Here is a 16,001-nt window from a genome sequence, read left to right on the forward strand (position 1 = left end):
TGCCCAGCATTTGCGCCATCTTATAGGTGCCCCTTCTCGGATCAGTGCCCCTTAATTTTTACCCAAGAAAGTGACCCTCGCGAACGTGTTCTGTACCCTTTCACCCAAGAAGGACCCGGGGGGCGTTTCACGAAAGGACTTGTCGGACGTTTTATCCGACAAGTCCCATTTTATCCGACAGTTACCATAGTAACAGTACCTCTCAGCCAATCAACATCAGAGAAAGATGTCAGATCTGACAACTTGTCGGATGAAAATGTTGATGAAACACTCATCCGTTTTATGTCTGAGCAAGTGCTCCCTTGCCTTCTTGTAAGTGTCCTTTCTCGAATCAGTGTATGCCCCTTTTTACCCAATTAGAAAAATGCCCCTCACGAACATGTCCTATATGCCCCTTTCACCTGAGATGAAGAACCTGTTTTATGTGCTATCGAGTGCCCCTTTTCCTTCTCATAGGTGCCTGTTCTTCTTATCAGATAAGTTGTCCTGAAAAACCATGCAGTCTTCGTGTCCAATGATCGCCCGATTTCTTTATTTAGCGCCGTTCTGCTTCCTAATTCTGCAATTAAGTGCCGCTGATAATAAATGAAAAAAATTGTAATAATAGTCCTACATGCCTTAAGTTTCATGCCGTCGTAAGTGGGGGAGATAAGTCATTTTTCATTTTTTTTTTACTGAGACCATGGTCATTGGCAGCGGGGGGGGGGGGCGAAATTTTGAAAACTCACATTTTTTACTGCAGATTTTCACAAAGTTCACTAAAAGTATGCACAAAATCCATCAATTTCACTTAACAAAAGTGCCTCGAAATAATGCCTCATAAGTGCTCGGTCATCACCTTTTTGCTCCCTCACTCTAGGTTTTTTTCCAAAAAAAATTAACACGCGCTGCCCCCCCCCCAAGCGAAAAATTTGTGCATTTGAAAGAAAAGGTGGCCCTTTTTTCTTTATCCCCCAGCCCCATTGCAAGATTATCATTCCAAAATACATGTTTTATTTCGATTTTGAATGATGTATTTCTTACCCGGGGGGGCCACTTCCATTGACGAGTGGATACCATGCGCGACCACGGGGTCTCGAAAAGCACCCTAAACACGTATTTTCCAAATTCTGAAAATGCACCTCTTAATAAGTATTGGCGTCTGAAACCCTACCCTTATCAAGTATTGGAAACAAAACGATACTCTTGGCAAGTATTCCCTGAAATGAACCCCTAAACAAGTACAGTGATGGGTCCGTCGGTCGTCGGTACCTTTTAATACACACCATTTGGTTTAGTACGGCCCCATGCACCTTCTACACCTCGCGCAAATCGGACTCTAAACACGTAGTGCTGGGGCAAAAAGGACATCCTTTATAAAATATTTTAATTTTGTTTTATCATCCCCGCAAATATGACCCTAAACACGTAGCTTTCCTAGCAAAATAGATGGTGACCCGACAATTGCTCCGCCGACATCTGCTCCGCCGACAAGTGCTACGCAAAATAAGACAGTTGCTCCGCCGACAATTGCTCCGGACAATTGCTCCGCCGACAGTTGCTCCGTCGACACTTAAGCTTGCTCCGCCGATATGTGCTCCGTCGACACTTGCTCCGCCGATATTTGCTCCGCCGATATTTGCTCCGCCGACATGTGCTCCGCCGACATCTGCTCCGCCGAAAATTGCTCCGCCGACAATTGCTCCGCCGACAGTTGCTCCGTCGACACTTGCTCCGCCGATATGTGCTCCGTCGACACTTGCTCCGCCGATATTTGCTCCGCCGATATTTGCTCCGCCGACATGTGCTCCGCCGACATCTGCTCCGCCGAAAATTGCTCCGCCGACAATTGCTCCGCCGACATCTGCTCCGATTATACGACAATTGCTCCGCCGATATTTGCTCCGCCGAAAATTGCTCCGATTATACGACAATTGCTCCGCGACAATTGCTCCGCCGATATTTGCTCCGCCGAAAATTGCTCCGATTATACGACAATTGCTCCGCCGATATTTGCTCCGCCGACATCTGCTCCGATTATACGACAATTGCATGAACATCTTATTTCTCCAAGTTGGTCTATGTTAAATGATAAGAAATTCATCCTGATACAAATTGTTTTGTCGTTGTTTTGTTCTTGTTATTCGTTAATGTTTTATTTATTTTATTCTCCCCCTATCATCGCAGCTTTCTGCACAAATTGTTTTGTCGTTGTTTTGTTCTTTTTATTCGTTAATGTTTTATTTATTTTATTCTCCCCCTATCATCACAGCTTTCTGCTTAAAAAACAAAACAAATTGTTCTCCCTGCCGCTGCCACTTGACAAATTGTAACGGAGAAGGGGAATGACACACTCCCCATTGAAATTGTGAATCTGGATTTTGTTCATATATTATTATCATTGGTTTCACTCCGGTCTTGAGCGGGGAGAGAATTTTTTTTTTTTGGGGGGGGGGGTGCTGGACACAATGGCCCGAATTCACAAAGGTGGTTTTTAAAACCCACGGTTGAGTCCATGGTTTATGCAGATTTCCTGTATAATTACGCTTATTTTACCGCGTATATTAAAAAATGTCCAATGCTGATGCGCGCTTTTCTCAGAGTGCGCGAAATTGACGCCTGTTGCCATGGTTATCTACGCTATTTTATTCATGAGTCCACTGATTTTATTCATGAGTCCACTTTTCAAACAGTGGACTCATGAATAAAATAGCGTAGATAACCATGGCAACAGGCGTCAATTTCGCGCACTCAGAGAAAAGCGCGCATCAGCATTGGACATTTTTTAATATACGCGGTAAAATAAGCGTAATTATACAGGAAATCTGCATAAACCATGTACTCAACCGTGGGTTTTAAAAACCACCTTTGTGAATTCGGGCCAAATATCTCTTCTGCTTTCCAGCAACTTATACACCATACATTCGCGCGGGCTCTCTCTCTCTCTCTTTCTCGTTTTGTTCTTTCACGTTGTTTATTTTTATTGGTGACCGCTTGATTTATTGTATATTTATCAGTATTATAATTAGTAATATTTGTATCAATAATTTTTATTTACGTCTTCGGCCTTATCTACCCTTGCACTTTTTTTCCTTCAATTTGTTTCAAACGAAAGTATGATCATCACTGGCGTACAGATGGGGGAGGGGCGTGCTAGGGGTCACGGATCCCCCATTCTCCCTACCAATGAAAAAAAAGAATAAAGGAAAGGAAAATAAATGTCATCCTTGTCTCGCCCCCGCGGCCCCCCTCCATTTTTTGTTGTTGGCTCATTACGCTACTGGTGAGTTACTATAAAACTAGACTTCGGTTGTATTTTTGTTCTATTCTGTGCAAAGCGACAATATAAATATATTATAATAAATGAATATATGTATGTATCTCTCTCATTACGTCTAAACAAATAATGTTATTTTTAAAAGACAATAATATATATACCAGCAATAATATAGTTACAAATTCATGAAACCCAATACGCATCTCACTGAATTTATAATGCGAGCACAAAGCACGAGCTGTTATTGACATGGAAAGGGGACATTTATACGCCTTTTTTAAATTGTAAACATGAAGCATATCTCGGGGGGGGGGGATATCTCGTAAAAGAAATGAGAGCACGATGCGTTAATTTAATATTTTGGATATATTTACCAGAGTTACAATTCTATATATTTCTTTTTCTTTGTGTTATTTCTTTCGACAAACTGTAATTGAAGTATTGAAGAGTATATAGGCTGTTATGCCTGCTGATCATGATAGAATGTGGATTATTTTGCTGATTCATTAGATCTTAACATGTGTTCTTTAAATTGGGTAATTTGGGTACATGTTAGAAACACAGGCATTGTGCATTCAGATGCACATTGTGGAAATGAGATTCAGTATTCCTTGCAGCTAAGAAAGGTTTTGAAAATGACACTACTCTCAATTACATGTATACTGTGTCCATAGTTGCGAGTGTGTGAAAATGAAGGTGTTTGCAGTCATTAAAGTGTAGTTTTGGTTGGAAAACGTTAATAAAACTGTCGAGAACGTACAGTCTTCATGATTTCATTTATCTCATGTTCTGATCAGTAAATCAAATAAAAAATTATAATGACAAGAACTTGTTAAGTTTATCCTTCTATTTCAATCCCATGAATAAACAGAAATCGCGATATTCAGAAATAATAAGTCATACACCTCTTTTTTTCCTCAAGCTCTCACTCACTCCCCCTCTTTCTCTCTCTCTCTTTCCCTCCATAACCCTTTTCACAATCATTTTTGTTTGATTTCCGCATAAGCAAAACGACGACGACAATGATAATGATGGTGATGATGAAGATGCTGATAATGATTCTGATGATGATAATGGTGGTACAATGATAATGATAATAAGTACATGAACACACGTTCCCTTCTCATATAGTTCATTCTTGGAAAATACATAGGCGGCCATATACACATGAAGGTATATCATTTATAGAAGAAAATCTTGTTTGATTGATTTTTTCTATTTTTTGAAACTACGTGTAAAATTATATCCCCCATCAACAACAAATTGTTACTTACATTATAACATCATAATGAATATAACATCATAATGAATATAATTCGACTATTGGCGGACCATATTTAGATTTAGATTAAGATTTATTCATTTTCCGTTCACAAAGCACAACAAAATCAAAGTAACAATACATAGTCAAATTTAAAGTACAATATCAATCGGTATAATGCATAAGAATTATAAACAGTGAGAACTAATGCGAACTAAAGTAACCTTGACTAATAACTATATAAAACAGAACATATGGATTTTATTATTGGATTATTAAAAAAAAAAATTATCCTTTTTCTATCAGTGAAGAAAACAATCATGATCAACATAAAACAAAAAAGCAACTCACTATTATATACAGTATTATCATAATCTAAAAACCTACGGTTTGTATGACATGATGTGGATGTGGAGACCAGACTGAGAGCACTGTGTGTACGAGAGGATATGGAAACCAGAGTGGAGGGGTGTGCCGAGAAGGTGACACGACATGTAGCCTTTCACATGTTGGTATTTTCTTGAATATTAATTTTTACTTACTGAATGTCTTGGTCATGTTTGTATGGCACAAAATTTGCCGACAGTAAACATTTTGCGTGACTACAGTACAGGTTTTCGACAAAATAAGGTGGGGTATACCGTTGTATTTCACCTGGAGCAAAATAATGTCTCCACTTCGGAGCATATTTCGCCAGTCTGAGCGATTTTGACGCTAAGAATGGGGTATGTCTAATTTGTTTCTACTGTTATAACATGGAGCTATATGGTTATAATAATTACATGAAAACGCGTTTTTTTTCTTTCATTTTAATCGCCAGGCACGTAATAAAACTTACACAAATGCTCCCCCCCCACCATGAATAAGCATTAAGAATATCTATCCCTCCTTTGTGCTTACCCCTTTTTTTCTATTTTTTTCTATATGCATGTATCAGGGGCCGCGGAGCCGGGGGCTTTAGCCCCCAAATTTTCCAAAGCCGTGTACAAAAAACGTAAGAATGACCATAATGATTGTGATTTTTAGCATGGACAGCCCCCACTTTTGACTCAGCCCTCACTTTGAAAACCGTTCCGCGGCCCCTGTGTATGACATTTAATATATCATGCATGGGCGGAAATCCCAGGGGGACAGGGGGGACGTGTCCCCCCTACTCAAAAGAGTAGGGGGGACACAATATCAAATGTCCCCCCTACTATTTTTTGTCTTTTATGATGGTAAGAAATACATCATTCTAAATCGAAATAAAACATGTATTTTGGGACGAGTTGGGACGAGATGACCGTACTTTTGGGATGATAACCTTTTTTTTGCTTGTCAAATTTTCCCGCCCCTAAGCTTGTCCGACGCCCCCCCCCCCCTATTGGCGGAGCAAAAAAAGAAAAAAAGGGAAAGAAAGAAGGAAAAAGGAAAAAAGGAGGGAAAAAGAGAGGAGAAAAAGAAAAGGACAAGAGCATGAAATAAGATGAGGGGAAAACTTGGAAAATAAAAAGAATCTTTCGTGCCAACATATAACATTTTCGCTCGCGCTTCGCGCTCGCATTTTTTGATTGTTGAAATATGTAACGCCTTCATGGCTAAGTGCAAGTAGTCCTTAACAGGTACCTTTTCAACAGGTACGTATATAAAAATTTTCTGCTCGCGCTATGCGCTCGCATGACTAATACTCATCCTTTTCATGATTTACAAAACATGAATAGAGTGTCTCGTTCAGTAAATATTAAAGGACTAAATCTCGAAATTTTCCGCTCGCGCTTCGCGCTCGCATCAATTGTCTTCTTATATACCTATTCTGCTTGAGTTACAAAAAGTGCTTAGAATTTCCATTCTTTAGGTGAAAATGTCAAAAAACTCAGCTCGCGCTCGCATTATTTGATTGTTAAATGCTAACTGCACGCAGTCTTTATAAGGTATCTTTTCCATCAGTTCATTTTTGCTCGCGCTTTGCGTTCGTAGTAATTATTAAGTTGCATACAGATTTTTTTCAGGATAACAAACATTGCCCAGAATGTTCAAATTTTAAGTCAAAATACATGAAAATTTCCAAAATATTAGCTCGCACTTCGCGCTCGCATCATATAATTAAGGATTATGATATTATATATGAATTTATAAGAATAAAGCTTAGAAGTGACTGATGACGACTACCCCTTCAAAGAAACAAACACAAATCATCTTTGAGCTGCCGATCGGGGAAAATATGGCTGAAACAAATTTCCGCCCCCCCTCCCCTATTGGCGAAGGCTGGATCCGCCCCTGTGTCCCCCCTACCTTTTGGGAAAGATTTCCGCCCCTGATATCATGCAAGCATAGTTTAAGTTTACTTTGTAAATTGACGCCTTCAGCCTGTGCTAAAATTGTTATGCGTATGAAAGTACGAATAAAAAAATAAATAAATAATTGTCGCATTATCGGAGCAATTTACGGCGGAGCAGATGTCGGCGGAGCAATTATCGGCGGAGCAATTGTCGTATAATCGTAGCAGATGTCGGTGGAGCAAATATCGCCGGAGCAATTGTCGCGGAGCAATTGTCGTATAATCGGAGCAATTTTCGGCGGAGCAAATATCGGCGGAGCAATTGTCGTATAATCGGAGCAGATGTCGGCGGAGCAATTATCGGCGGAGCAATTGTCGGCGGAGCAATTTTCGGCGGAGCAGATGTCGGCGGAGCAGATGTCGGCGGAGCAAATATCGGCGGAGCAAATATCGGCGGAGCAAGTGTCGACGGAGCACATATCGGCGGAGCAAGTGTCGACGGAGCAACTGTCGGCGGAGCAACTGTCCGGAGCAATTGTCGGCGGAGCAGTTGTCGTATTTTGCGTAGCAATTGTCGGCGGAGCAAATGTCGGCGGAGCAATTGTCATGGAACCAAATAGATACCCTTTTTTCATTATTTTTGTGTTTTTGACACCCTTATCACGTTACGTACGTAACGTGCCCTATCATGAAAAAGACATCCTTTTTACGTGTTTTTTTGGTCGCGCATGGTATCCACTCGTCAATGTAAGTGGCCCCCCCCCCCCCGGGGGTCTTTCTCTCTCTCTCTCTCTCGCATACGCGTAATACATATAGCTAGCGATGTGTCAAGACTATTCACTAGTCGCTTTGTAGCTATGTTTACTATATGTGCCTTCGCTAACAAAAGATCTAGCTATGAATTTGATATGAAAAGGTTGCAACAGCTATTGCACAGAGATAATGAATACCGTATAATATAGCCATGAAGATCGTTCAACATGCCAGGACCAGCATTACCTTCGATCCCCTCAGTATCGCATTTTATTTTCCTAGTTGTGGTATAGGCTATATACGTGTAGCGAGTTCTGCAATAATTTTAGGATTTCTTTTCAGTTTTCAGTTCTACAATAATTTGAACGTCTGTCTGAACGTTTGTCTGGAGGCCTTCGCTTACGTCTGGAAAAAAAAACCCGGTGAGTTTGGGCTTAATTAACAAAACTTTAAAAAATATCGTAATATTCTTGACAGTAAACACTATCCTGTCTTTTGTTCACTTTGAATATGGTTATTGCTCCCATGACACACTGTATTGACTACTTCTCCTTGGTATGAATGAGCCTGCTGTTTTATATTCTATACATGTAAATCTGTTTGACGCACTACTTTCGGAGATGTTAAAAGTAATCTTATATAAACATAAACCTATACTGTTTTATCAATCTATATACGCATTCGAATAGCATCTGTTACAGTAATTCTGTGAATTAGAATCCGAGGGCGAGCACTATCTGTATCTCTTTTCTGTGATAGCATATATCTAATTTCGACTTCAAAACAGTTCAAACTATCATTCGTTTTTTAAAAACCATTTCACGCTGTTGTTGCAATTTCGTACATCCGTTCAAATAATCTAACAATCGTAATAATTACTTTTCTATATTAGAGAAGCTATAGAAAATGGTAAAAGCTCGAGGGAAAAATCTATTTAATAATCATCAGTATAATTGGTTAATATAGAAATTTTGATAAAAAGAAAAAACACGAAAACTTGTCATTATTATCCCCCCCAATTTTTTTTTTGAAATTTCAAAGTGAAAAGAGTTAAAGTAGACCTACAACCATCCATCTTTAACAGGAATCAGACTCAAGGCAACTCGTACCTTGTTAAATTGAGTTGCATTTAATGTAAAGTTGTAAGTCTCAAGATGATTTTATAACCGTAACATGTTAACTGATATTAATCTGTCAAAAAAGAAAAAAAAAAAAAATCCATGTATGACCAAGCAGATGACACAGGTTATCTGAACCCACGAGAGTTACGCCTAACAGTCAATCACTTATTGCTTTAATTTGTATTTCTGACTCACTTAGTAAAAGTTTCATTATTACAAACAACAGGTTTAAGTGATCACTATGTAATATTTACTGTCATTAAATGTAAATATCAACCTTTTTCTCCAAAGATAGCAAATTTCGTTCGTTCAAACATTTTGATTTTGACACATTTAAAGAAGATATGAGCAACATTAACTGGAAAGAATGTTATTCATCTACTACCACCACTACTACTATTACTACTACTACTACTGCTTCTACTACTGCTACTACTACTACTACTGCTATACTACTACTACTACGACTACTTCTACTACTACGACTACTACTACTACTGCTACTACTACTACTACTACACTGTAAAAAAATGTAGTGCTAATTTAGCACTTACAGTGCTTGTATAGTGACTATACACTACGAGTGCTAAATTAGCACGTCATTTTTTACAGTGTATACTACTACTACTACTCCTACTTCTACTACTGCTGCTACTGCTGTTGCCACTAACACTACTGCTAGTAATAGCAGTAATAGTAGTAGTAGTAGTAGTAGGCCCTAGTAGTAGTAGTAGTAGTATGTGCTTGTACTCTCATCAGTATTGTATGATTATGTCACTCGATGCAGGCCAGTGTATATATGCAATTGTTATTTGCAAACCTGAAATGAATTTCCTTATAACTGGCAATGATTTATATTCAATTCAACGCGTTCTTTGACACGTACTATACCGAAACACTTAGTACTCTAAAAGGTCAAGTCAGAGTTCAACACTTTTTTTCTATTGCTTGGCGTACGTGTTGTTTGTTACGCGTTGGTATAATGGCCCCATTTGTGTCACGGAGTGCGTTTCCCGGCCAAGAAGATAATTCAATATTTTAGGACCAGCAGCATTATCTCCCCTCAGTATTGTATATTATTTCCCTAGCTGTGGATATAATGATAATAATAATAATAATACATGAGAATTGTATAGCGCACTTTCCATCTTGATTAGATGCTCAAGGCGCTTTAGAGCAGAACAACAAAAACTATTTACATATAATATATATATGTGTAGCGCTGCATATGCAATAATTTTCAGGGTCTGGCGATAAGAACATCTGCCTGGAGGGTAACCCGACACATGCTCCGGCGACGATTGATCCGGTGACAAATGCTCCCCAAAATGTGACATTTGCTCCGCGAAATTTGCTCCTCGACATTCGCTCCGCCGATTGTAGCTCCGCCGACAGTTGCTCCGCCGACAGTTGCTCCGCCGACATTTGCTCCGCCGACAGTTGCTCCACCGACAATTGCTCCACATTAAGCGACAAATGCTCCGGCGACAAATGCTACCCGAACGACACATGCTCCGGCGACAATTGCTCCGTCGACAATTGCTCCGCCGACAGTTGCTCCACCGACAATTGCTCCACATGTAGTGACAAATGGTCCGCCGATAATTGCTCCGTCCACAATGGCTCCATCGACAGTTTCTCGGCATGTTGCTTTAAAAAAATAAATATAAGACCTAAATAAAATACCTGCGACAAATGCTCCTCAAATAACAATTGCTCTGCTCACGATTGCTCACCGACAGTTACTAGGCCTAAAGGAAGTCAAGACACTTGCTCTGACGAAAATATTAGTTACATCCTTTTGTGTTACATACTTTTTTGTATTGTTTTGTTTTACCATTCATGTTGTTGTGCCACTTTATACCCTATATAGGCATATATATCGGCTGACAATGTTAATTTTAATACAAAAATATCAAAACATCTAGCTCGGTTCTTACGGCTCGGCTCTTCGATAGAATAAAATAGCTTGTCTTCAAGTGCTCGTAAGTTGCATGCATAAATTTGTATATACCCTACGAAAGTAGTCTAATGTTTATGGAGTTATACTTGAATCAGCTGGTATCGTAGACCAATGTAAGAAACAGAGAAACTAGCTATTTGCTTCTTGGTCCCTAGTCCTCTAGGCAGACTCTTTTGAACTAAAAATCCATTTAGGAGGATGAAGTTAAAACTGGCGTACCGATTGCAAATTTACACCAATCTATCCCTCTTTGGTCTTGAAAAGAAACCACAACCTCTGCATTGCATATTTTGAGCGAAGTTTGCAAGTACATGTAGGCCTACTATGAATTCGATTAAGCCTTAACTGTCATGGCAAAATTCATCTAAATAATCATCGCTTCCGAGGCGATTTGGATATACTAGATCTGCTTATTATTTTTCGTTCGTTTTTAATAGCTGGAAAGCCTTGAATTTCCTCTGTGTTGTTCCCTCTCTTCTGTGCTATATTCACAGGGGTCGCGGAAGCGAGGGATTCAGCCCCCCCCCCCCCACTTTTTCCCAAAACCGTGTACAAAAACGTAAAAATGATTTTTTGCATGGTCAGTCTCCCCCCTTATGGCTCTGCCCCCGTCCCCTTTGAAAACCGTTCCGCGCCCCCTGATTCACCATCAGTCATCCCCCACCCATAATAGAAATCACACCCATGTTTCAAGTTTCTAGTTTATTTTATTGATTCCATATCCGAACATAGACGAACCCAATGAAAAAAAAACATAATGGAAAAAATTACTATATGCTGTCAAAACCCGTTACTATTGGCCACCCATTATTGTACTGCTCACTGATTACTCCCCCCCCCCCCCCGCAAGAATTCTGAGCTGTGGAGTAGCAAATTCGGGCATGCATTGCTTCATAAAATGAGGCATAACATTTAAACATCTTGGTCAAAATTGAATGAAAATTGACGATCTTGGTGTATGATTAGAGAAAATGAAATCTCTTTGAATGAATTTTCACTTGATCTGCAACGACTTTTTGCTACTGCTCTAATTTCACACTGTCTAATTCAAGTTCGTCTACAGTCAGTTCGTCTAATGACCATTTCGTCTAATTGCCAGTCAGGCTAAACCAATTCCGTCTAATATCCACGTGGTCTAATATTACTTGGTCAATATGATCAGATGATTAAATGATTTACTCATCAACCTTTTTTTGTCATTTGATAAAATGAGAAATAAGACTGACCGGCAGTTATCAAATTGATAGTAGACCGAGAGGGTTAAAAATGCTTGTATATCAATTGATAATAAGCCCTTTTTTATTCAGCGTTAGCTATAGCAAGAACTGTCATCAACGTGGCATAGTTTGCGATGCAAGCATTCTGTTTAAATGCTGGTGATATTAATTTCTAACTCCAAAAGTAATTCATGCATGACCAAACCAAACAAGAATTTTAACCAAAACAAATTTCTTCCAGGCTATCACCAGGCAGATTTTAAACGTCATCAGTCATTGTTGGATGAACTTAATTTTGCAATGAAAGGAAAAAGTTATAACAGATTAAACAATGAAATACCTAGGTCTTATAATAGATGACAAGTCGAAATAGAATATACACTCTAATAAAAATAGGTTAAACTATGCATGTTTACCGATGTTACACCTGGAGCACATTTAAAGCTGCAACTTAGCACCTTTCAGAAGAAGGGTTCAAAACTAAACATCTGAAGGTGCAAAGTAGGTACAAAAATGCACCTTGAAAGATGCTCTTAGTGTGACATTGGTCTGCACCTTTTATATTAATGAAAATAATGATATTAAAGGTGTAAAGTTGAACCTATTTTACTTGGCGTGTATATACAAATAATACGTGCAGATCTATACCCTGGTAGCACATAATGTTTTAATAACATTTCGAAAAGGTCTCACTTGTGTTTTCCAAATAATGTTTTGTAAGATTTTTTCTATAACATTAATACAACATTTTATTCATCGCGTTTAACATTTTGATAATTTTCTAACCAAAATGTTCTTATGCTGAAAGAAAATAATGTTTTTGAAACGTCATTATAACTTTTCAAAAAAAATGCAAAAAACGTTTTAATAACATTTTTAAAATATTATTGCTAAACGTTATATAAAAATGTTTACCTAACCATACATATATTTTGACATTTTAAAAATGTTTTCGTAACCTTTACCTAACACTATTATGATATTTTTTAGAATGTTTTTGTGCTAGCTGGGTAGCTTTCAATAGCTATTTTGAATACATCGTACAAACATTACAAATCTATCATTCACCCTTGCTATGTGCAGTACGGGGAAACTGCCTTAGATGTTTCTAAAAGAAAATTTTAGAGATTGCAAATAAAAAAGATCTGCACGAATAATTGTCTCTGGTATTTTTTATTATGAGACAAGTAGAGGAAGAAACCTACTGCAGATTTGTTTTTCTTGGCCGAGTATCAGTTAGACTATATTATTTTTAACCACCCTAATGTTTTAATGTATTGACTGTCTTACACATGTACATCAATGTCACGAAAGTGGATTTTTTTTCGTCACATTTTTAATACTAGAAAGGCAAATTCCCTCAATGTAGTTTTACCAAATCCGGGTTTAGAATTATTTAAATAGTTGTTCAGACATGCCCTCCATTATGACTGAAACAGACATTCCTATGATCTTCAAAATCCTAATTAAAAACAACTTAACGATTCCTTAACCTATCTTAAGCTATACTTATATTTACCTATATCTTGATATTTGAATGATTTCATATCCCCCGGTTCCATGGATGCAAAATTATGTATACCATAATGATATTTTTGCATTCTATTCTTTTATTTTATTTTTTAAAGATATAAGCCTCATACATGCAATGTATTTACTCATCTTAGTTTATTTCACGTATATATTGTTATTAGTGATAAAAACCCAGCTTATATTTTGTTAAGATTATTCACTTTTTTTAAACGCTGTACTTTTACATTTTATATGCGAAATTTATTTTTGGTATAGTTTTATACTAATGTACTTACACTTCATTGTTTTTGGTTTTTACAAGAATTTTGACAAGCATTTGGCATAGCGTGATGAGTTCCTGTTTTAGCTGTATATGCTTTCTATTTTTTTTACTTTGTCATATTGTAAATGATTTTCGACCTAGTTTTCTATTTTGTTTTTATAAACTGTGTTGGCTAGGTTTTGCCATAATGTCGGAAAAATAACTTTGTTAAAGAAAATGAAAAGTTTTTTTTCTTTTAAAAAGTCGTTCATTGTCATTTGTTTTTGTATGTAGTTCTCAACCTTTATGCATGATTATATTTGAACAGATTATTTTGTTGCAGTTTGAGGTTAGTTCAACGTGATAAAACAATGCCTATTCTTTGAATGGCTCCAAGGCACGTGCTCAGCAAGTCTGTAAAAACTAATTTTTAAGAGGAGAGTTTTTTTTCACACTGCACGCGATTGAAGGGAAAAAATGATAAAAGAAAATGGAGTGAAAGTGTCAGGAAACACCTATCTAACAAGATTGTAAAACTTTATTAGTTTTCAATTCCATTAGAGGGGTAGGAAAAATTAAAAGAATTAACAGTGAAAACAGACCGAAATAGCATTAGAGCGAGAAGAAAGAGATAGGAGAAGGGAGAGGGTGTAAAAGGAATAGGAACAGAAGTTACTGGGAATGCAGAGAGAGAGAGAGAGAAATTTTTAAACAGGAGGAGAAAGGGACGGGGGAGAAGGTGGTTTTTAAGGAAAGAAAGGGAGAAATATTGAGCAAAGCTATTTCTTTCCACTGAGCAATTCAATTAGGAATATAAAAAATATATAGAATAATAATAATGACCACACAGCTTTGGAGAAGAAGCGTTGTTATTTTTACAAAAAGAACAATAATTTTTCGGTGGAGCAACTGTCGGCGGAGCAATTGTCGGCGGAGCAACTGTCGGCGGAGCAATTGTCGGCGGAGCAACTGTCGGCGGAGCAACAATCGGCGGAGCAAATATCGGCGGAGCAAATGTCGGCGGAGCAACTGTCGCCGGAGCAAATATCGGCGGAGCAAATATCGGCGGAGCAATTGTCGCGGAGCAAATGTCGCTGAGCAAATGTAGCATTTTGGGGAGCATTTGTCACCGGAGCAATCGTCCCGGAGCATGTGTCATGGATTCGTCTGGAGACCCTGTTACGGCACATTTTGGGAAATTGCACAGTTTTGTAAATCACCAAAATGTGCTGTTAACTGTGTTACGGCACATTTTGGTAACTGCACAAACCAGGAGTTTTTAGTTAACATGGTATGAAACTCTTCAAGTAACGAGAAAATTGTTTCAGAGTTGGACCTGAATCATCACATGTAATGACCTGCAGCAAGTGCGTCAGTACTATATTAACACCGAATGAAATACACTGTAAAAAATTGGGTAAAATTTTAACAAACACGAGGGTAATTATTATGTCCAACCAATTTGGGGCAGTATTTTATACAATGCGGGAAGCATATTATTATATTATTGGTAATATAGGAGCGCCTTGAGCACCTAACAAGGTGGATATGTGCGCAATATAAATACCCTATATTATTATATTATTATTATATTGTCCAATAAGATAAAAAAATAAATAATAGGCAAAATTTTCTTCACGCTGGACAAATAAAAATGCCCAAAAGAAATACCAATGTTGGTTGGACACATAATTACCCTAATAGAGCATTTTTACCCAATATTTTCGAGTGTACTACAACAACAACTACTACTTCTACTACTACTACTACTAGTGCTGCTGCTACTGTAGTAGTAATACTAGTAGCAGCAGTAGAAGTAGAGAGAGGAGGAGGAGTAGTTCCCTATTAAATGGAGTTGCATTTAACATGTTAAATGTAGTCTCAACAGGACTTCATAATACAGGCAACTAAAAATAACGGTGATGATACGCTAATGCTAGTAGTAATAGTAGCAGCAGCAGCACTAGTGGTAGTAGTATTAGTATTAGTAGTAGAAGTAGTAGTAGTAGTAGTAGTAGAATAGTAGTAAACGGTTTACAATATATAATTTTTATCATTAATAGAAATACAAATCAGTTGGAAGAGGAAACATCATGTCTACCTGGAGTGAGAAAGCAAAAGGTTTGCGAGACACCAAAGATGTAGATGAACTTGAAAAAAAGTACGACGAGATATGCGAGTATTACGATGAGGTAAAACAGAATTATGAGTATCTTTTTTTATTTGTCGTAATAAAAACTGCTCGACCATAGGCGCTCTGTATGATGAGTAAACACAGAAACTGGGGAAGCGGAAACAACCTATTGACAATCCTCATTCGATATCGAGCATAACGTTGTTGTTTTTTTTCATGAAAAAAAATATTTCAGTTCTAGGGTGGGCTAATCTCCCTTGCCTTC

At 37.9% G+C, this 16,001-nt stretch overlaps 1 protein-coding gene across 1 annotated transcript in view; it reads left to right on the plus strand.

The window, feature by feature from the left end:
• The first annotated feature begins 7,613 nt into the window (after positions 1-7,613).
• The window catches only part of LOC129269868 (methyltransferase-like protein 27), a 30,941-nt gene continuing 22,553 nt past the window's right edge, over positions 7,614-16,001 (plus strand). Inside the window, exons 1-2 of the mRNA XM_064105366.1 lie at positions 7,614-7,949; positions 15,666-15,794. Of these exons, the coding sequence (XP_063961436.1) occupies positions 15,696-15,794 (99 nt within the window). The 5' untranslated portion in view covers positions 7,614-7,949; positions 15,666-15,695. The remainder of the gene's footprint in view (positions 7,950-15,665; positions 15,795-16,001) is intronic.

The sequence above is a fragment of the Lytechinus pictus genome, chromosome 10 (assembly GCF_037042905.1).
Source record: "Lytechinus pictus isolate F3 Inbred chromosome 10, Lp3.0, whole genome shotgun sequence".
Taxonomy (NCBI): domain Eukaryota; kingdom Metazoa; phylum Echinodermata; class Echinoidea; order Temnopleuroida; family Toxopneustidae; genus Lytechinus; species Lytechinus pictus.